General features: G+C 50.8%; 1 protein-coding gene across 11 annotated transcripts in view; it reads right to left on the bottom strand.

Moving 5' to 3' along the window:
- Positions 1-21,277, bottom strand: part of PPP2R5C (protein phosphatase 2 regulatory subunit B'gamma) — a 119,818-nt gene that overhangs the window by 11,777 nt on the left and 86,764 nt on the right. For 10 of the 11 annotated variants that reach the window (XR_004620168.1, XM_034642355.1, XM_034642356.1 and 7 more), the window contains 10 exons: positions 20,253-20,363; positions 19,119-19,211; positions 18,902-19,032; positions 13,761-13,820; positions 11,886-11,994; positions 10,436-10,489; positions 5,141-5,311; positions 3,938-4,065; positions 1,647-1,748; positions 375-447 (listed from right to left, as the gene is read on the bottom strand). Coding sequence is in view for 10 of the 11 variants with exons in the window: in XM_034642355.1 (XP_034498246.1) it covers positions 375-447; positions 1,647-1,748; positions 3,938-4,065; positions 5,141-5,311; positions 10,436-10,489; positions 11,886-11,994; positions 13,761-13,820; positions 18,902-19,032; positions 19,119-19,211; positions 20,253-20,363 (1,032 nt within the window). In the remaining variant the exon portion in view is untranslated. The remainder of the gene's footprint in view (positions 1-374; positions 448-1,646; positions 1,749-3,937; positions 4,066-5,140; positions 5,312-10,435; positions 10,490-11,885; positions 11,995-13,760; positions 13,821-18,901; positions 19,033-19,118; positions 19,212-20,252; positions 20,364-21,277) is intronic. The other variant, XM_034642353.1, reaches the window with a different exon arrangement.

Here is a 21,277-nt window from a genome sequence, read left to right as displayed (position 1 = left end):
TGATTTCGATATGAAAAAGAAAGGGACGTACTGTTTGAGTGACAGTGTCTATGACATTTGTGGGGAGAAAGCAAATTGCAATCTTGGCCCCTAAATAGAGGCTGTGCCCTGGTTTTCTTTTTACCACAGTATATTGTTAAGATTTAGATCTTATTGAAAAAGCGGAGGAAAAAAAATGTCAATTCTGTGGTAAAAACTTTGTGGGGCAAAAATCAGTTACTTGTACAAAAGCTGAGAAGTACCTTTATTGCAGACATTTCCACGTACAAGGTTAGTGAGACCGCCCCCTGCCCCTCCCGCGAGGAAGCCACATTCCTAGCTCATAAAAACATTCAAGTAACACCCTAGACGTTTTCACATTACTCTTTTTGTACCTGGGGGTTTGCTTTGGCTAGATTTTCTATTTTAACCCACGCTTCTTCTCGTTCTTTCATTTTTAGCTTCTCTCTGAAAAATAGTAAAACGTCGTTGGTATTAGAGACATGGGTCACATGCAAGGGAAGGAGAGAGGCAAAATTGACATGACCGGCAACCTACTGTCCTGTCACCGTGGGTCGTACCCGCCAGCTTCACCATGGTGAGCACAATGGAACGTGACATGGAAAACGAAACGCGAAGAACAAGCCAGACTTAGAGGAAGAGATTTAACAAATAAATGCGCTACAACGTGCGCAACGGGCTCCTAGGGGCACTCACACGAGCATCTCAGGTCTGCACCCTTCCTGCTTCAGCTGCTTTGGGGACCCAGATAACCTCGAAGACAAGCTTATGCAGCCGTGAAAGTGAGACCATTCCATGGTGTACGGGAACTGAGGCTAAGGGCCGACATCCCAACAAGGATGGCTTTAAAAAGGAGCAGTCTTCAGACCTGGTTCTCGTTAGATCCCACCACCAGAGAGTCATGCGACCTTCTGTAAATCCCTTAACCTGGACCCAACTTATTATTTTTTTTAAATCCGGACAATGTGCTGCATGATCTTTAAGATCCTTTTCAGAAAGCTAAGATACTCGCCATGTGAAAGGCCGAAGGCACGGGTGAACCCTGTGCTCAGCTCTGAGGGAGCAGGGGTCAGGCAGCTGGAAGCCCATAAGGCTCCATGGGCACGTGACCCTGGGCCCCTTCCTTGCCTTGCAGGCCACACCATGCACACAGTGTGTCTCCCTCCCGTCTATGTTCCTGTCTTTCCTTTCCACACCATCCATGAGGGCAGGGACTTTTGTTGTATTCACTGCTGTGCTGTCAGAACCTACAACAGGGCCTGACGTATGAGTCAACACGTATGTACCGTCTAAAGTACGCACAGGACAGCTGGTTATATATATCTCTTAATTTGAATTACACTCGTTCAAAGTTTATCTCCCTTGGCCAGCTTCTAATGACAAGCAAAGAAGAAAATCTGCCCAGAGCCCAGACATGACTCTGATGTCCTCCTCTGAGTGTGAGAGCAGGACCCTGATTTTGTGGACACCGGCTAGGTTCCAGAGAAGGCCCGTGTTAAATGGGCACGCTAAAGCCATGTCGAGATGAAGACGCTCCTTCACGTAAACCTCATGGGATAGAATTCAAATACCTGCCTTATAAACCTGCGAAGTTCCTGCACCTTCAGCCTCTCTTGAAAGAGTAGGTTTTGAAAGGAGCAACTTACTTCAGTTTCTCTGCTTTGAACTGCTGGGTGCAGTCGTCAAAGAGTTTCTGGTTCATCTCCATGAAGAGCTTCAGCGCGTTGTATATCAAGCCGTGTATTGTCCTGTAAGTAGACCTTGGTATTCAGACTCCGAACACTCCATCCTTCTCTCCACCTCCCGGCCCTCCTCAGCCACAGCCCTCTGCTCCCTGACCTTCCAGCGGCTGCAGCGGCCCCACGTCTCATGCCTCTGGGCTTCCCGGCCAAAGCCCGTACTGGACGCATCTGCGTCCACACGGCTGTGGGGCGCTCCTGACCGGCCCCGAGGCCCCTCGCTTTCTGTCCTGCTGACAGCAGCCAAAAGCCACCTTCCATGGAAATGGAATAAAAATGTTGAAACTTGAAGAAATAGAATTCAGACAAACAGCAACAGGAAGGGGACAAGAACGGAAACATTTTACTTCCTATAAATGTCAGTTTCCTTTCCATCTTAATTAAGGGCAGAAAAGTTGTTAATCATGCCAAAGCAGAGCTTTGGAAGGCAGAAAATAAAATTACTGCGGAGTGGCTTAATGAGACCCAGCTTCCCGGCTGTGACATCCAGGAGAGGGAGGAGGCGCAGCTGCCCCGCGGCCCAGTGGAACCTGGGGAGGACGCCGGTCCCGCTCGCCATCAGATGACAGCCACACGGGACCCCCAGCAAGACGGGCAGCACTGCGCCGCCAAGCCGGTCAGCCCACGGCCTCGGGCGCAGCCGCAGACACTCGATCTCGTCCTATAACTGCTCTCACTGCTGCTAGGACTACTGCTGTTTTTGCTGTCACAGATTCACAGCGACTTCTTAACTCACTTCACAATAAAACCCAACTCGTATTTGGAAACACTTAAAGAAACACTTCAACATTCCTCTTTGCAAGGGGCAGGGGTCTGCGGCCAGTCAGCAGCCACCGCTGACTCTCGCACTGTACGAAATGACACACGGGGACGGCAGCTGAGCTCCAAGGCCTTTGTTACCACCTGCAGAGCGTAATAAAAAATGAATGTGGCAAAGAAAAGGCTGTTGAAAGTTGATATACTGATGAGGTCTGCTGAGCCGTGCCAGGAGCGCCCCAGCGACCCCCAGAGCCGCGTGCTGATGGCGAACGCTTGCCAGGTGCCTGTCAGGGGCCAGGGACTTTCTGTACATTCACGTTAATTTTCTTGAATCAGCACAAAACACCGAGGTGGGTGCCAACGTTTGCTCTATTTCTGAGATGACAGCACTGGCTGAGCAAGATGGGACGAGAAGGTGAGGTGGGACAGCGGGAGGGTGTGCCAGGGACTCTGCGAGCCACTCAGCTACTAGCCTGCTCGTGAGTGTGGCCTGGCTGCCGCTGCCCCGAGGCTTACTTTCCTCACCCGTAAACAAGGGGGCAGGACGGGTATCGAGGCTCTGCTCCTCCTGCTTGTAATGCTGATTTCATGATGACAACGTGGAAAGAAATGAAAGGAGGAGGGAGAGCAAAACATCGGTCCCCGTGTTCACGTGAACACCAGTGGGTGCCCCACAATGACGGGGGTCTGCGCCGACCGTCCCCTTGTAAGGTGTCGGAAGACCACACTTAGCGTCTTCATCCTCGTGAGGTGCAGCACAGAGGACACGGCTAGGTCCTGTGCCGTCACCTGCTCGTCCCCTGCCCTCCGGGCAGCGAGCACAGGAGGAAGGCTCCTGTTCTACCGGAGGGGCTCACAGGGCGCGCGGTCAAGGGTGCGGGGCCCTTGAGAACGGGCCGGCCACCATGCTCCCACAGGGACTGAGCTCCACGGGCTTTGCAGCGACCTTCGGCTCCTCCGGAAGGGAGCTAAGATGAGGCCCGGAAGATGCTGCTGCCGACGCGGCCAGGCACAGCGGGCGCCAAGCGACGTGCCTCCATGTTGGCTTGAAATGGGGGTGAGGAGGCAAACAAAAGGCCGCAGATACAACCCACACTTCTACCTAACTGTAAGCCCACAAAGAAATTAACATTTCCTGTTTAAACTGATATTTCGGACTCGGATTTCAATCCTAATTGAAGTTTCGGCAAGATACAAGAAATTTTAAACGCCCCAGTGGGGCAGCCAGCTCTTCCTTTCTTTTTTTAAAAAATTTTAAAAGATTTTTAAAAATTTATTTGACAGAGAGAGAGCACAAGCAGGGGGAGTGGGAGAGGGAGAAGCAGACTCCCCGCTGAGCTGGGAGCCCGATGCGGGGCTCCATCCCAGGACCCCGGGATCATGAGCTGAGCTGAGGGCAGACCCTTTACTGACTGAGCCCCCCAGCGCCCCTTCCTTACTTGTTCCAGTGGGTCTTGGAGTTGCGGTACAAGGAAGGAAACATGATGGGAAGGATCTTTGCTGCATTGTCGCTGATCAGGCTCATGATGTACTCATTGTTCCAGTAGTACAGTGCTCGCTCTGCCACCTGGAAGACGGAGGGCACAACTGCTGTGACCGGGCCGACATTCGTTCAGCAGGACCCTCCCCACGACTGTGTGGGGAGGTGAGGAATTATACTGCATCAGCCAATCATCTCCACAGATTCAACACACTCGGAAACGTCAGCCCGAAGAGCCCTTGACAAAAAGGCAGATGGTTTCTTGCCCATCAGGAATACACGCGCTCACTTCTCCACTCGTTCAAGAAAAATGTATGCTGGACCCTGGGCTCCATGCAGAGGACACAGGCCAAACGCGCTCCTTCCACCCGCCTTCTGCCCACCCCCATCCATGGCGGGTCCAGGAGGTGCCGAGGTGTCAGAGTGGACAAGGTGAGGGAGAACTGCTGCCCTCCCGGAGCTTACATTCTAGGGGGAGACAAATGATGGTGAAATTAATTCCCCAGAAGTGAGAGGCCACATGGCAGACAGCAGCACGGAAGGGGGGCAGGAGGAGGGCCGTAGGGGCAGGAGAGGGCTGACATATGGCCCTTCTTTGGCCAGGCCGCCTGGCTAGGGGTGAGCTTGCGATACAGGGCAGCACGTCCAAGGGAGGCGGATGGGCCGAACAAAGGTCCTGGGAACAACCTCTGAATGAGGCCAGAACGCTGAATGAGGAGCCCAGGAGAGGAAGGCGGCATGTGACTGAGGCCCCCCTCAAGCAGGATTTGGGGGGGACAAAAGTCGGAATGTGCACTTGTCAGAAACAGGAGCTTGAGGACGGGGAGTTTCAGGGCTGAAGTTTGTCTGCAAGTGTCTGTCGCTGAGTTCCGGAAAGCAAGGTTTTACGCATTTGGGGCACACTGAACAAAAAGACAAAGCCGGTTCTATAGAGGAGCCACTTCTGATTATTCTTAGTGAAAAACAGGTGCTCAGTGATGTGGTCGAGATGCTCACGTGTGTTTTACAGAATTAGAGTTTCAGCATCTTATTTTGAAGTACGACTAAAACTGGCCATTTCCCTTCAAACTACACAACAAACACGGTACAACAGCAATGCCCTGAAGCCAGTCACCTCCGATGTGGACCCTGAGCGAGGCCGTTCTCTCCCTGCCCTCCGTACCTGGAAGTGTGGGCTGGACACACACTTGGCCAGCTGCCGGAAGAGCGGCTCCATGATCTTCACAAATTCCGATGGTTCGATCACATCTAAGATCTCTTCTAATTCATTTAAGAACATGACTTCTTTCGGACTGTGAGTCTTTGGCCAGTATTTGAGAAGCGCCATCACCACCTGCCAGAGAATCAGCGATAGCGTGACGACCAGCGTCCGTGGCTCGTGGACGTGTCCCCCGAGCAAAGCAACAGAATCAGGTTGCACATACTTCCTTGTAGAAGGAACAGCCACACAGTAAATTGGTACGTGGGCTTTTTAGAATCAGAGAAACAGATCAACTTAAGAGTCACCACTTTAATGTATGGGACCCACGCCCTCTGATTAACCCCCACTGCAGTCAGTCATTCAGAAAAAAAAAAGATAAAAAATAAGCACTTAGGAGGGTTTAGAGAGAAAAAAGACAATGGAGAACCACACGGCATATGAACGTGTATCTTTTGTTTCTGCACAGAAGCGGCCAGCTCTAGGACTGCTGGTCACACATGTGCACAACCCATTTCCATCTCATACTGACTGTTCATGTAAATTTCTGCACAAACATGCATATCGTGTGTGTACACACAGTGTTTCTGACTGTGCTGAACTGTGCTAAAATACATCAGAAGAGGGAGACATGAAATAAGCTGATGTTGTTAGCTCATGCCACACAGGGCTGTGGAGGGACTGGGGGTCGGGCCCCGCTGCCCTCTGTGTGCGTGACCTATGACCCCAGGCTGGTCACCACCTCTGGGGGCTGCGAGGACCTTGCATCTGAGAAGTGCTGGCCCGTGGGGAGCACAGCAGCGCGGGCTCAGTCGGGACCCCGCCAGAGAGCATCTGTGCGGCCCGCCCCCACGAGGCATGTGCAGCCGGGCCGGCGGCGGCTTCCTTGTTCGCAGGGGCTGGACGTTACCTTCCTTGCCCAAGTCAGACAGGTAGAAAGAGTTTCTGTGGGGCAACCTTTCTTTATTTCACCCCATAGCTTCCAAATTTCCTACCACAACCATACCAGTAAAGATCGTCCAGCCAGAGTATCAGATTCGACTTGGTGAGGACAAATAACATTTCTAGAGCTTAGCTATCTTCATCCTAAAAGAGTACAAGGGCCCAAAACATCTGCATGCAAGCCCATGTGCACGCTTGCACATGCAGGACTGCAGCCCATCACGGCCATTCCGGGAACCACTGTCCCAGCCCCTAGCTACGTCAGGACCGCCACGAACATCACGGCAAGTGCCAGCTCTCTGGGGCTGGCGGGTGGTCTCCACTGGCCCGTCCTCCGCAGCTCTGCAGACAGCACCCGACTTCTCGGCAGGGCAGCAGGGACATCTGACTGTGGCTAAAACCACGGTGGGCCTTTGAACAACAACCATTCTGAACAACTCTGCTTAACGCTTTTGGCCTTTGGGCTCCGGGACGATCTTTCATGATGTGACATGACACTTTATAAAACTCCAACATTTATAAAAAAAGACAGTGCTCCTAGTTTTGGAGTCTGATGTAAAAATTTACAACACAATTATCTCTAAAAGGATTTCCTTAAAAAATCTAGCATGTAATGATTTTTGTCCTACTTTTCGCTCAAAATCATTGAACAGACATTTAGCGAGCATCTACTGTTCCCCAGCGTGGGGACCACTGTCAAGAACACAGCAGATGCCAATCACTTCACAAACCCACTCTTCCTTGTCATTTGTCAAATGGTACTTTACTAGGAAAAATACGTTAATATGTGAGATACAAAACAACTGGTTTAGCTACTCAATGTCGCTGGAAAAGGTTTTATTTCTGGAGTCGGGGCCCCATGCTGGACCTACTTTTCACACTGTTTGGAGTGACCATTTGTCAATACCACGGTTTCCGAGTGCAGCATATATAAGTTGACCATCCTGATGTGGAGTTTTAATTTTTTAAATTTATTTTTATTTTTTATTAGTTTTTATCATTATGTTCAATTATCCAGCCTATAATACACCATTAGTTTTTGATGTAGTGTTCAAAGACTCATTAGTTGCATATAACACCCAGTGCTCATTTTGCCAAAGAGGGGACTGCCTGGTAAAGGTAATCTAGGCAGAAGCGGGCATCTGCTGCTGGGCGTAGATCACGCACCGAGCTCTCCTTTGGAGACTCGATGGGATGCCGCTCTCTGGACAGGGCTGGGGAGGCGAGCCCAGGTGTGCGCGCTGGCGGCTCTGGCCCGGTGTCTGGGGAGCCCCTCCCTGTCACTCCAGGGAAAAAGAGGGCTTCCACCGGGCCCTGTAGTAAAAGTCAATTACCCTAAAGAAACAGGTGGGCGACAACAGAACATGATTTTACTTCCATCTGTAATCTGATGAGCCCCTAGTCTTCGTACAACAATAGCATATGTGTTCAATATACCCAGAAAGTTTCTGAGCACTGTATACGGGTTACAAAGAAAAATGTTAATTGCAGACCTTAAATGGGAGTGACAAAGGTCTTTTAAACGGATTGTACTTTAAACATTCCTGACCTCGGCCACACTGGCTTCAGGAGAGTCTTGGATCTAGGACCCTGAGACCCCCGTGGGTGCCGTGTCCTTCCTAGTGCTGCTGAGTGGACGCACACCTTCATCCTACTGTCGACGAGCTTTCAACGCTGAAGTAAGACAGATCGGCCTGTGTACTTTCACAATATGGGAATTTCAAAGAAAGGAGCTCACCCACGTGAGGGTCCGCACGTTGCTGACGTCTGCTTTCTGTGGTCAGAGAGCACTAGTGTGTTGTCTGTGCTGCGGGAGGTGAGGGAACGAAGCGAATCTGCGTGGCAATCTGGGGACTGGGTGTGCGGGGCCTGAAGCTTCTCTGTGCCTGTGCCAACTCAGAGCTTCCGACCTTTGACGGAAGGACCCAGCGGAAGCCAGCAGCCGCCTCTCTCCTTCCGTCAGGCGACTGCAGCCAAGAGCTCCCGCGCCCGCAAACCAAGGTCAGCTTTCACGTTAGTCTCAGGTGAAGGCGAGAACAGAGGCGTGCTGGGGCGGGATTAGGACCTGGGCTGTGGTGGACCTGGCCGGGCACTGGGGCACTAGCCGGGGGCCTGGGTGAATGGCGGTGAATGGGGCACAAAGTTTGGTGGATTCTTTAGCCCCTGGACAGTGTGAGAAATACACACACAGAAAAATCATAAAAGAAAAATTGCATGCTTTTCCTCTCCTTCCATGTTTTCCTTTCCCTTCTTATTTTTGAGGTGGAAAAGGCAGGGTGTGTGTCAGAATTTGTTCCCCTACTACATAGGGAACTGTTCCCATGCGCTAGTGGGGAGCTGCCCTTCAACACAGAGGGAGGAGTTGGGGACGTGGCTCCACTGGGGAAGAGGTTTGATCACGGAGGCCACCTCAGGGGTCCTTCCCTACGGAGACACGTCTTCAGTTTGGTCAAGGGGGATAAAAAGAACCCTACCCTGACCGGGAGTAAACACTCCGGGTTTGATACTGAAGTCTGGCGAGTTTGGTGCCCTTCCTTGGGGCTTCCAGAACCTCAGACAGAGCTGAGGCAGAGGCATGCAGGGACCCCGGGGACGCGGTTGAGGGCTTTTCCTGAGTTGGTGGGTGACTCTGGGTGTCCACACACGGAGCTCAGAAGCTCTGAAGAAAGCAGAGATCAGGAGCCAGTGCAGCTCAGAAACAGAGCACCAGGGATTTCTCACGTACTTCCACCGTCACACTCATGACCTCACGGGACCACCATGGAGGCAGCCATGGGGACAGAGAAGACACCAGAACAACGACATCTGCCTTTCCTACTCCAACGGTAACTTTGAAAAGAATACTCAAACCCTGCGACTGGCACTCAGATGTCCTACTTTGAAATTCAACAGCAAAAGACAACCCAGTTGATAAAACATGGGCAGTGGATCTAGAGACGTTTGTCCACACACAGGTGGCCAACAGGTGTATGAAGAGATGTCCAACTTCTTCAGCTGTGAGGGAAATGCAAATCAAAAAGCCACCGAGAGACACCACCGCACATTCACTAGCTGGCAGGATAAAGAAAGGGACAACGCCAAGCGTTGGCGACGATGAGGAGAGAGCGGAGCCCCGTGCAGCCGCTGTGGAGGACCGAGGGCAGTTCCTCACAAAGCTGGACACGGGGTCACCGGCTGAGCCAACATTTCCACCTTGAGCTGCACACCCAAAGGGACCGAGAGCGGGGACTCGCACAGATGCCTGCACACCCACATTCACAGCGAGCCCAGCGTCCACCGACAGAGGAGTGGATGAACAGAACACAAGGGAGTCTCTCCAGCCATGGCCGGGGACAGAGTTCTGACACGGGCACGGTGTGTCAGAACCCTGACGACATCCTGCACGAATCCACCCATGTGAGGTGCCTGGACGAGGCCAACTCACAGAGACCGAAAGCAGGTGAGGGGTCACCGGAGGAGGGGGGGGCAGAAGGGAAGTGGGAGTCGGTGTTTGGGGGGTGCAGGGCTTTTGTCTGGGGTGGTAACAAAGTTCTGGGAACAGTGGTGACAGCTGCAGAGCACTGGGATGTAACTAATGCCACTCGCTTGTACGTTGAAAACGGCAAGCTTTATGCTGCATGTACTTTACCACAATTAAAAAATTAACGTAATATACCAAAAAGCCACTGAATTGTACATTTTAAATGGGTGAATTGTATGGTATGTGAATCATATCTCAAAAAAGCTATTTAAAAAGCGTATTCAAATGCTTAAACCGGCCCCTGACATGCTCAACTTCGTTAACCTGGGCTATGACAGCCCTTCATTTTTAATCAAGATAATAGGCCAAGAAATCTGGAAATCTACACGCTCAACGGCAGCCACCTGGCGCTCGCATTGCAGTGATCATGGCATAGCTACCCTAGAACCTGGAAGGAACATCGCAGCTCAGAGAGCCTCTCCAGCTCAAGCACTTCGAGAACTCACTCCGACCGCTAGGACCGAAGCCAGCTGCGCGTCCTCAAACCACGACTGGTACGTGCTTGGCGGCGCGCGATTCAGCGGCCTCGGCCACTCCAGTGCCTCACTTTCAGAGAAGACGGCAATCTGAGCACATAAAATCATCACCGCAATAAAGGAACTTGTAGTTAAAGTTACCACACTCTGAAAACACACAACACGTAAAGGAAATTGGCCTGTTTGTTAGTGTGACTTCAGGTGAAAAAGTGGTCCGAGCAGCTGCCTGGCCAGCCGACATTTGGGGACGCCCACACGCCCCCTCACAGGCGCGCCGGTGCCCGACCCCAGGCCCCGGCCCCGGCCCGAGAACGTACTTACGGGTTCAGTGAGGGTGCTGTCCTTTTCTAAAAACTGCACCACACAGTAAGCCAGCTGGAAAGTACAGCAGAGGACGTATCAGCGTTTTGCTTCAACCAGCAACACTGCCCCCCACCCGCTTGGTGTGGCCCCCCCCCCCGGTGAGCAGGGGCTCCCTTGTACAGGCCCGCTGCAGCTCTTGGGGGGGACTCTCAGGGACATAGTACGGCAGAAAGCCAAAAATAAAAAATTAAAAAAAAAATCAGGAAACAGTCTTTCGGACTAACATAGACAAGTCAGCCTCGGTTTGACTGGGATTTTCCTCACGCTCTTTTTGGAGACTGTAATTAACAAGTAACCTAACAGCCAGAAAAAAAAAAAATTAAAATCTGGTTCCACCTTAAACCACTGAACTATTAATCTCTTCTGTAGAACAATTAACAGGATAACAATCTGGCTGGAGGTAAAGCGACTATCACCAGTTAACAGCAGGAGGAGGGAAAAAAACCCAAAACAAACCTGGAAGTAAAATACTTTCCAGGAAGCCAACGTGCTTAGAATCATGTAAAGGATACACTTCCTGTGATTGAGCCCGTGCCGTCACTCCCGACAGGAGGGCCTGCATGATGGGGTGTCCGCTGGCTGCCGGGCCTGTCCCTGACATTCAGCACGTGTCTATGCAGGGCTCATTTGTGCAAGAGCGAAGGAGAGACCATGTCTCCTGGGTAAGTGCAGCCACCTAACCAGGGAGTAGTAACCACTTACTGACCAAGTGTTCAGGGTAACTGTCATTAGATTTCCCCAACCTGCAGAAAGCTCACAGCTTACTTAAAAAAAACAAAACAAAACAAAACAAAAAAAAGTTCAAAAAAAAAAGTTTTCATAGGCTATGTCATGGGCTGCAGACATAGAGGTTTTTTCTTGAAGGAGCCAGATTTTACTTTATTTTATTTATTTATTTATTTATTTATTATTTATTTGACAGAGACAGCCAGTGAGAGAGGGAACACAAGCAGGGGGAGTGGGAGAGGAAGAAGCAGGCTCCCAGCGGAGGAGCCTGATGTGGGGCTCGATCCCAGAACGCTGGGATCACGCCCTGAGCCGAAGGCGGATGCTTAACGACTGCGCCACCCAGGCGCCCCGAAGAAGCCAGCTTTTAAAGCCCACGACAGAAAACTTCCTCTGACAAGTTCCCTGGATACCTGTCGAGTGAGTCACCCCTTTCTCTGCGCTTAGAAGGAATTCTGAAATTCTCCATTCCTGAGATGTTCCTGATTTTCTTAAAAGGGAATCTCTGGACCCCGTATCCTTTCAATTATCACCAGAACCGACACTGGCAATGCGACATAAACGAAGAGCACACTCTCAGGTAAGAGGCTGGGACTGTGTGTCTCGGCCTCAGCAATGCTCACACGGGGACCCTGTGCTACCAAGTGTCCCGACCTACGCATCGCTGCTGGGCCTCCCTTACCTGTGGATGGTAGACACTCAGAGATTTCACTTTGTGCAAAGGCAGCAACACCTTCAGTAAGAAGATCTTGTGCTCTTCTTTCAGTGGTAAGGCAAATCCATTAATTATACTGTGAAAACAGAATTAATTCAAAGTTTGAATATTTACAATTTCCAGATCAAAACAAATCTTGCCGTTTTCCTTTTTTCATTTTCAGTGTAAAAAATTGGTAGGCAAAATGTATATTGCACAAAAGTGGATACTGGCAGAAATTAAAAACTGAATACTTTCTAAGAAGCATAACCATTTTTATCTTTGTTACGTATAATTCTAAAATTCTGGGTTTGCAGGGCATTACCCAGAACAGCACGAATCCCTGGGGGCAAAGCCTCCTTCTTTAGACAGGCTGCCGAGGCTGGGCAGCTCAGGTGGGACCCCCACTCTGGGCCCGCCCACCCCTGGCACCTTCCCTTGGCCTTCACCCATTTTTAGGAATTCATACTTCCCTGGAGAAATTTGGGTTTGTTATTCTAATGCTGGTGGGACAGAGCCGAGTGTGCAGAATGGGAGTTGGCTGAGAATCAGCCAGGAAGCTGCTCCCTTCTACAAAGAAAGGGGGTCTTACTCCTGCCCCCAAACTGAAGCTTTGTCTCTAACGTCAAGTAGTTTACCTACTGGTTTCCAGTTGGGTGAGGGGGCTTCCTTAGTCACTGTTTGGTTTTATTATTAGGGAACCACAGACATGTTAGAGCTATGCAGCAGTTACAGCGATTTCCGGACTGTTCCGCACCATCCAGGGGTCTTGGGCACGTGTGCGCCACAGGCAGGAACTGTCTGAAGCGGGCATTAGGGAGGGATGACCTGCTCGTTTGCATCAGGGAGACCCTCCAGGTCCAACACCTCTTCCGGAAGGATACAATTACCAATCCCAGCAGTGGGGAGCACTGAGTCCTCTGTGTGCCGCTTCACATGGCACGCCCTCCTCGCAACACGGAGGAGGTGAGTGGATGTCCCCCCACCTTACTAAGAAAACAGCGGCCAAGACTAGTTAAGGAAGGTCACACAACTAGTAAGGGCCCCTCGACTGCTCACCACACTCTACTGAGCGAGAGAAACTGGCCGACTGTGCTGAAACAGGTCAAAGCAGACCTCTCTGCGAGGACGAACGGTTTTTCAGATTATATCTAAAATGGCAAGACGGTTTCTCAGCACTACTGGAGCACAGACGGACCAGATGACAGCAGTGTTCCCAGAGAGAGGCTTCTTGTGTTCCCAAAGCTTTGGGGATGGACAGAGCTTCCCTCCCTGCAGGGTCCCTCGGAAACTTTAGCTGCCGATGCAGCTGAATCCCCAAGGAAGGTGCTGGGGGACAGCACTTCCAAGCTTCTTCGGCTGGGGGCCCCGAGGAACTCTGGGAAACAGTGGGTTGGAGATCTAATATAAAATCTACAGGTCATTGATATAAAAAAAAATGATAGCAAGCAAGAACTTCACTTGCCTTAAGATGGTAAAATTTTTGAAATGTTAATTACTTTTAAGGACGCATATGAAAAATTTATAAAATCGAAGCATTCTGAAATACTAGCATTTACTCAATAGCCCCAGTGTACAGTAAATGATCCCTTCTTCTAGGTGTCCCACATAAACCCTCTTAACGTAACGGTCCTCGACGAGGTGCATGAAACGGCGTCTGTGTGCGGCGCCAGGCACGCAGGAGGGTTTCTCATCGGTGGCGTGTGACTGACCCCAGACCTCACCAACCCCTTCCATCAAGAGGGATCTTAGTTCCTTTGGAAATGGTTTCAATTGACTCGCTCTGGGGAGGGCTGCTGGACTCCGTGAACTGGATCATTCTGGAATCAATTCCACTTGCGGCCAGGAACAGAGACGACTCACCTCCCCAGGATTTCCAGTAATTCTGCTATGCCGTTGTGATGCTCTGTTTCATAAATAAACCTAGAAGAAGCAACGCGCTATTTAGAACTGACACTGAAGTAACAGCGGAAGGACTAAAATCCTCTGAATAAGGAAACAATGTGTTGGGGTGGCGTGCAAAGACCCGAGGGTTAGAGCGCAGGGCCTGCTCAAATGTCCCCCCAACATTCTGGACATTTTCAAACACAGAGGAAGGCTGTACGGTCTGCGCTGTGAGCGTCCGTACTTCAACCGCCCAGAGGTGACAACAAGTGATTTGCCACCTGCCTTATAACACGTGGTTCCCATAACCCATCCCTCAGGCGTCATTTTTGCTCCACGCCAACCTAACTTGACACCTTCCTCAGTGCTAAAGCCTCCGACAGTTGGCCGGCTCTGTGCCAGGGCAGAAGTCCTTTCCTGCCCACTCGGGCCGTCTTGCCTGCTTCCTCACAGACGCCCTGCATGGACCCTATGTGGATTCAAACACCACCTCCAGGAACCCCAATACGAGCAGCCGATTTATGTCCTCCGAGAAGCCTCTTGTGCTGTGCTGACTGGTGGGCTCCCTGGGGCCCCTGCAGCATCCGGCCACACCCAACCAGTGCTGGGGCGGGGCCCGGCATTGGTACCATGCTCAGAACACCTGTGTTGACAGGCTGGGGACAACGAGAGAGAACAGGGACACCAAGCAGGGCAACACTGCCCCACCCCCTGAGGATTTCCTCAGAAGCCAGGAGCCCACTCCTGCCCACACCTCACTCGCCTGGAGTCCACCTCAACCCCGGCAAAGGCACCTGCCTGATGCGAGTGGGGTCTGAAAAAGGTTTCTGCCTCTCTGTCAACAACGAACAGTTTAGAGACAGCTCTAAACCAAGAGTTTGTAATGATTAAAAAATGATTTAAAAAAATCGGACTCTGAAATTTTGTTGTCCTTGTTTGTAACAAATGGACACAGGACCTCAAGGTAAAGAACAGGTCAAATACCTTAAGATCACTACATCTAGGCAGGGCTAGAGCGAAGGTCTGTGAAATGGAGCGGGGAGTGGGCCGTGGGCGGGAGGTGGGCAAGGCAGACACGCAGGGGACTCCCCAGCATCTCACACACAGGTCGGCTGCAGCCACCGAGCAGAGAACCACAGTACCACGGGAATGAGTGTGGCCACAGATGAAGGGGAGGTAGGGAGTTACCCAGACAGCACGGGGTATCTGAGTGGTGAAAAATGGGCAGTACGGTCATACTGCCGGGGACACAGCCCTCGACTCCCCACCACTCTCTGCCACCCCACCTGCCCGGAGACTGCGAGCCAGCACCCAGGAGTCCTGTCCTCCGTGGTGCATCTGCACTCAGAATTTACAAAGTTCAACCTGAGGGCTCCCTTGTGCATTGCTTGTTTTCTCAGTTTCAAGGCGCAAAAGTTAGAGCTTTGTATGAAGTCAGCACGCCACCTGAGTCACCACTCCCTCCTCGATGACCTGGAAAGCGGGGAAGGCAGGAGGGCTGCACTAGGCGCCAGCAGACCTGGGGGCTCAGCGGAGTCTAAACGCTCTGGCTGTCACATTTGAACAAGGATGGCCTTCAGCTGTAAGCCATTTTGTCCTCCTAAATCAGCATCATTATATTCTTCTTGATAAACTCTTCATTCCTTTTTTTCTTTTCATCAGGGCTAGTGTGTGCGTGTTTTTTTTTTTTTTTTTTTAAATTTCAATTCAAGTTAGTAGCATTGGTTTCAGGGGCAGAATCCAGTGATTCATCAGTTGCACAGAACACCTAGAGCTCATTACATGCCCTCCTTGATGCCCATCACCCAGTTACTCCATCCCTCCGCCCCCCACCCCTCCTGCAACCCTCAGTTTGTTTCCTGTGATTAAGAGTCTCTTATGGTTTGTCTCCCTCTCTGATTTCATCTTATTTTCCCTTCTTCTCTGTTCACCTGTTCTGTTTCTTAAATTCCACATGAGTGAAATCATATGGTATTTGTCTTTCTCTGACTTATTTCGCTCAGCATAATACCCTCTAGTTCCATCCACGTCGTTGCAAACAGTAAGATTTCATTCTTTTTGATGGCTGAGTAATATTCCATTGTATGTACCTACATCTTCTTTATCCATTCATCTGTCAATGGACATCTGGGCTCTTCTCATAGTTTGGCTATTGTAGATAACACTGTTATAAACATTGGGGTGCTTGTGCCCCTCTGAATCGGCATGATAAGTTCTTTGTTTCTAATTATTTTGTCCTGAAGTAGATACAGAAAGAGAAAATAGGTATAGTTCTCCTTCTTGCTTTTCCCGAGAGAGGCAAGAGAGGAAGGTGCAGGACGGGAAGAAAGCCATAAAGACGCATGTGGAGTAAGCTAGTGTTTCTCACTCCTCCAGCAAAAAAGGAATCAGGATGCTAAAAACTGAGCCAGAACCTGCTTATTGGAGACAGTCTCCAAAACGGACACCACCAGGACCTCTCCTCCCTGCAGGACATGCCTTGAGCCTCACATGAAGAGGTGGGTCTGTCCCCCTCCCCGTGGATCTGTCGTCCTGCCAGTTGCTTTTATCAGCACAGAAGGTAGAAGGGAGCATGCTCCAGTAACGGGCCGAACCTCACCGAGGACCAGCGGGCTCCTGCTTCTTCCCTCCTGGAAGCCGGCTGAGGTCCTGCCCTGAGCCAGCCCCTGCAGACCACGGTGAGTCCAGTTCTGATCACAGATCTGTGAGAAGCAATCGACTGTTGTTGATTCCACCCGCTCAGCTGTGGGGTGTGTGTGGCGTGGACAGAACCGAAGCCCTGGGCCGCCCTGCCCGCCTTTGGGTTCCAGCACGCCGTGGCCAGGCCGTCAGCGGTGCAGACTTTGTGTCACTCGCACCTCGGACACGCTCAGAAGGAGAAGCTACATGAACAGGGACTTTGTGTTAACATTTTCAACGAGATGAACCAAACAGGTTGCAGAGATCTTTTCTTACAAGACGGGGTCATGCCACAAACGCTGATGAGCCAGGTACCTCTCTCACGGGCTTTCTCCTTACTTCCTTTCCGCAGGAGATCAGTGGTGTGGAAGGTGGAGACCAAACCAACTACAGAACCCACACAACATGCTTGCTTTTGATCGCGTCAATCAAGAACGACAGTTACAGAAAAGATCGCTGCAACACAAAAGCGCCGCAGTCCGGCACTGAGCACTCGGTGAGAACAAACTGAATCATGTGCAAGAACTTGCGAGTAATTTGAATATTTTAGGTATTATATGGAGGTTCCTCATGATTTGTGATTCTTCTACCTGAACAAAACCTACATTTTAACGAAAAAAAAAAACCCCTCATTTTAGGTAGAGCTTTAATTTTAGGCCTAAAAGATCAGAATTTAAATTGTACCTCTTCTTTGCTGTTTAAATAATGTACAGAATATTTTGACAGAGAAGTACCTCAACCACGTAATGATCCTGTTCCGAAAGAAGCATGTGGCCAAGAAGGAACTAGGAACACGACATCTAGGAAACATGACGTCCTTCTCTGATCACAGTCAGAGGGACGGGCTGCAGAAGCCCCAGAGGCTGCTGGTCTCCGTGTTGGGATCTCCATCTGTCTCTGCCCTTCTCCCCTGCTGGGTCATGGTGCGTAAGAAGGGACCCGCCTGGCCTCTGTGGTCTCCTGGCGATGGCCTGCGTGTCACCCTCACTCCATCACTACGGCTGGACGGTGTGAAATCCGCCTGCTTTCCTATCTCACAGGGGGACTGCGCACATGCTGTCACCACTAGGATCTGTCACTACCTTGAGCCAGCCTGGAGTCGGGGGGCCTTCAAGGCAAGCTGACCCGGGAAGCCGAAATTCTTAGAATAAACTGCTCATAGTAAGTTTTGCAGGGACGGATAAGACACATTAACTCTGTCATGCATCCACATTCATTCAGTGCCGCCACAGGCCAGCTGCGAAGCTGTCGCTGGACGTGTGTGATAAAGATGCTGGCACCATGCCTGCCTGCAGGGAGACCTGTCTGCCAAGCCAGGGGGGCTTTCTGGTGAGGGGATGCATCTGGAAGCCTGCGAGGTTGTAGAGAAGGGCAGGTGGAAAGAATGTTTCAGGAGGCGCTAGTGTGGAAGGAGCCTGGAGGTGAGCAGAAACATAAACGAGGAGGAGCGCCTGGGTGGCACAGTCGTTAAGCGTCTGCCTTCGGCTCAGGGCATGATCCCGGGGTTCTGGGATCGAGCCCCACATCGGGCTCCTCCGCTAAAAGCCTGCTTCTTCCTCTCCCACTCCCCCTGCTTGTGTTCCCTCTCTCGCTGGCTGTCTCTCTCTGTCAAATAAACAAATAAAATCTTAAAAAAAAAAAAAAAAAAAAGAAACACGAACGAGGAAGGCCGGGCACGCCTAGGACTTAGGCTCATCCATCCAAGTGTCGCCAGTCACCCATGTGACTCAGGCAGCAGCAGAACCCTGGGGATGGTGGCGGGTGGGTGCAGACCTGTTCAGAGTCAATGAGAGGCGGTGCCCAGGATGGGGAGGAAGGGAATGGGGGGGGCAGGGTTAAAGTGAATACTGCGCTTGGGATGTCACGGAACATTCTTTCATGAGCCATGGGGCTGCGCCCTCCTCCATGTAAACCCAGACAGGGCAACTTCTGCACCCAGCTCCCCAGACCGACCAGTCTCCATGGTCCCGCGGGGATGGCTGTGCCCGCCTGCACCCGCCGCTTCCGGCAGGCCCTCCTCTGTCCCAGGGTGGACAGGGTTTCCAGACCTCTAGTATAGTTCCCCAGCTTGGTGAGAGCTGCTAAGGATCCCTGCTTTATTCCTCACTCCTGGCTGCTGAGACGCACTGGCGAGGATGAAGTAACTTGCAGGTGCAAGGAGTGAGAGTTGGCTTTGGACAGGTTCTGGGGAGACCCACACCCAGGATAAAATGCAAACAGAGGAAGGCCATGTGGTGAGATGCTGGGGGTGGGTGAGGGAGGGGAGCGGGCAGACAGGGAGGGGTGGGGGAGGAAGAAGGGGGCCGCCGCGGCCCAGCACGCCACGGGCAGGCTGCTCCCACTCCCCAGTCACATGCCAAAGGGAACGATGGGGGTGGGGGGCACGGAGTGTGAACACAAACATCATCGCGCAGAGACAGGTCACCCACATACTGACTTACCTATAAAATATATTATTTATCTGCTTTCTGATGTAAGCTCTTAAGCCTAAGAACTTTCCATAGATTCTGTGAAGGGTAGTTTTAAGAAAATCTCTCTCTCGAGGATCTTCACTGTCGAAGAGCTCTAAAAGCTTCAAGAAGAAAAAGACACTTAGTGAGTCAGTATTCCCGCTCTGTAGATGACGGCTTCTGTAGCTTCAGCTAATCTGTACCTTACCTGCAATACAAACTTCTGATCAATATATTTCTTCGCTATATTAGGTTGGAAATCTGGAGACTCTAAAAATCTTAAGAAAAATTCATAAACAAGCTAGGAGGAAAAAAAACAACAGTGAGTCAAATCACATGGTATTTTATTAGATGGAGATTAAAGATACACCAAGAGTTGAATCTCTGACTGAAAATATTAAGCCTTAAAAAAAAAAGCCACGTATCTACAGAATTAATGCCAAATACCATGGCTTCATTTAATTATAATTGATGATGGTAATTGTTTTATTTAGCTCAGAACCATAGACTATACCCTTAAGTTGCATTTAAACAAAATGCTACCCGTGGCGGGCATCACTGGCGCTGAGCTGGTGCTGCAGGGAAACCGTGGGGCAGAGCAGCTGCAGTGGGGTGGGACCTGCAGCCCCCTGCGAGCACGTGTCCTGGCAGAGCCGGGTGGACAGGAAGCGGGGACGGCTTGGTGAGCGGCTCACGGACGCAGTCACCAGGGCTGGGACGCTCCTCCCCTTCATGAGGGGGCTGCATGCTGTCATGGTTACACAGCAATCCCACATGCCTCGGGAGATGTCCTGCCCCCGAGACACCCCCCTTTGTGATCTGTTCCCCATCTCACTCTCCATCTCCCCTCCTGCGGACAACCCAGGCCCCGATGCGGAGCGTGGCTTGCCCACACTGCTCATGCTGGGCTCAGCGTCTTCTCAGGCATCCAGCCTGATCTACGATCAACTTTTTGCCTTACAAATGTGTTAGAAAAAGGTGTGAGTCAGCAGGTGAGCTTTGGGGTGCATTAAATCTAAGTGCTGAGAACTGGGGGAGCTTCTATCTGCAAAAGGCCTCAATCCGATGGCTCTCAACGAAGAGGTCACTTCCATTACAAACATACTGACAATTCTGTATCTTTGTAGTTGTGTCAAGGGTCCAAACAGACAAAAAAACCATTCAATGTTCTCACTTCTGCTAAAATAGCTTGCTTGTATGCACAGGTTTGCAAGGTCAGAGGTCCATCTGCAATGAGCTCGAGTGAAGCCCTAAGGGCCAGCACACTTGCTTTAGAGACAAACCCCGCGAACACACACACTTAACTTGCCCCTGTCTCTGGGGCGCTCTCAGCGTTCAGTACCTGTAGATGAGGCCAGGCTGCTTCTAACGTGGGCTCGTCTTCCTCGGGGTCAAATTCTGCTCCCGTAGGATTGGAGGAAGGTGGTAACGTTCGAAACATGTTAACTGCAAACTAAAATCCACATATTCTCAAGTTATAACCAGGACAGTCAAGGTATTTACAGAAAACATTAAAAAAAAAACATTTACAGAGAACATTAAAAAAATATTTACAGAAAGCATCTTAATTCTAATGATAGCTGCTTCCAGTGGTTATCTGGCTCGTCCTTATTCTTAAGATTTCAGAAGCAATGTGGATCCCTGATGAGACCTTGGGTCAAACTGCAGTGGGAAACCTGGCCCGTGGACAGACGGCTGCTCGACTCTGAGCTGCCAGACTCATGGACAACCAGTACCAACCACTGCTGGTGGCGGCAGGGAGCCCACAGTCTCCACCGTGCGCGGTAAGTGCCAAGCAAGGAGGCGGGTGCAGTGCTGGGGAGGAAAGGACGAGATGACGCAGGAAACGGCAAAGACTGAAGAACTGGCCTCCTGCCCTGGAGGAGCCTGCGATGGGCATCGACAGACCAACAAACGGCAGCCAGCTGTGTGCCCTGGGGCTGGACGGTCATGGTCTCTGTCTCGATTTACGAAGAAATGATTAGGAAGAGATTTCCCTGGAGTGTCAATGACCCCCTCCTACAATTTGCTACCCGTTTTTCTTTATATTGTCCTTCACCACGGACTCCCACCACGTTTGTTACTATCATTGCTCTGCTTATTTCCAGCTTCATAAAAGTCAGTGTTTTACAGCTGTTTCTACAATAAATCCAGAATTTTCTGGAGTACTGGTACACTTTAATGCCCACATGGTGTAAAGCACAACGCTGATAAATTTGTGATATAAATGCTGTTTTTCCATATCATCAATTTATAACTTGCTCTTCCTTTGTAGGAAGTTTAAATGTGATTAGTTACCTTCCAGAAGCTTTGAACCCACCACACGTGCATTATAGGACTGGGCTCTGGTGATGGGCAATGACAGAT

Source organism: Ailuropoda melanoleuca, chromosome 14, assembly GCF_002007445.2.
Source record: "Ailuropoda melanoleuca isolate Jingjing chromosome 14, ASM200744v2, whole genome shotgun sequence".
Taxonomy (NCBI): domain Eukaryota; kingdom Metazoa; phylum Chordata; class Mammalia; order Carnivora; family Ursidae; genus Ailuropoda; species Ailuropoda melanoleuca.
This window is presented reverse-complemented; position numbering and strand designations above follow the sequence as displayed.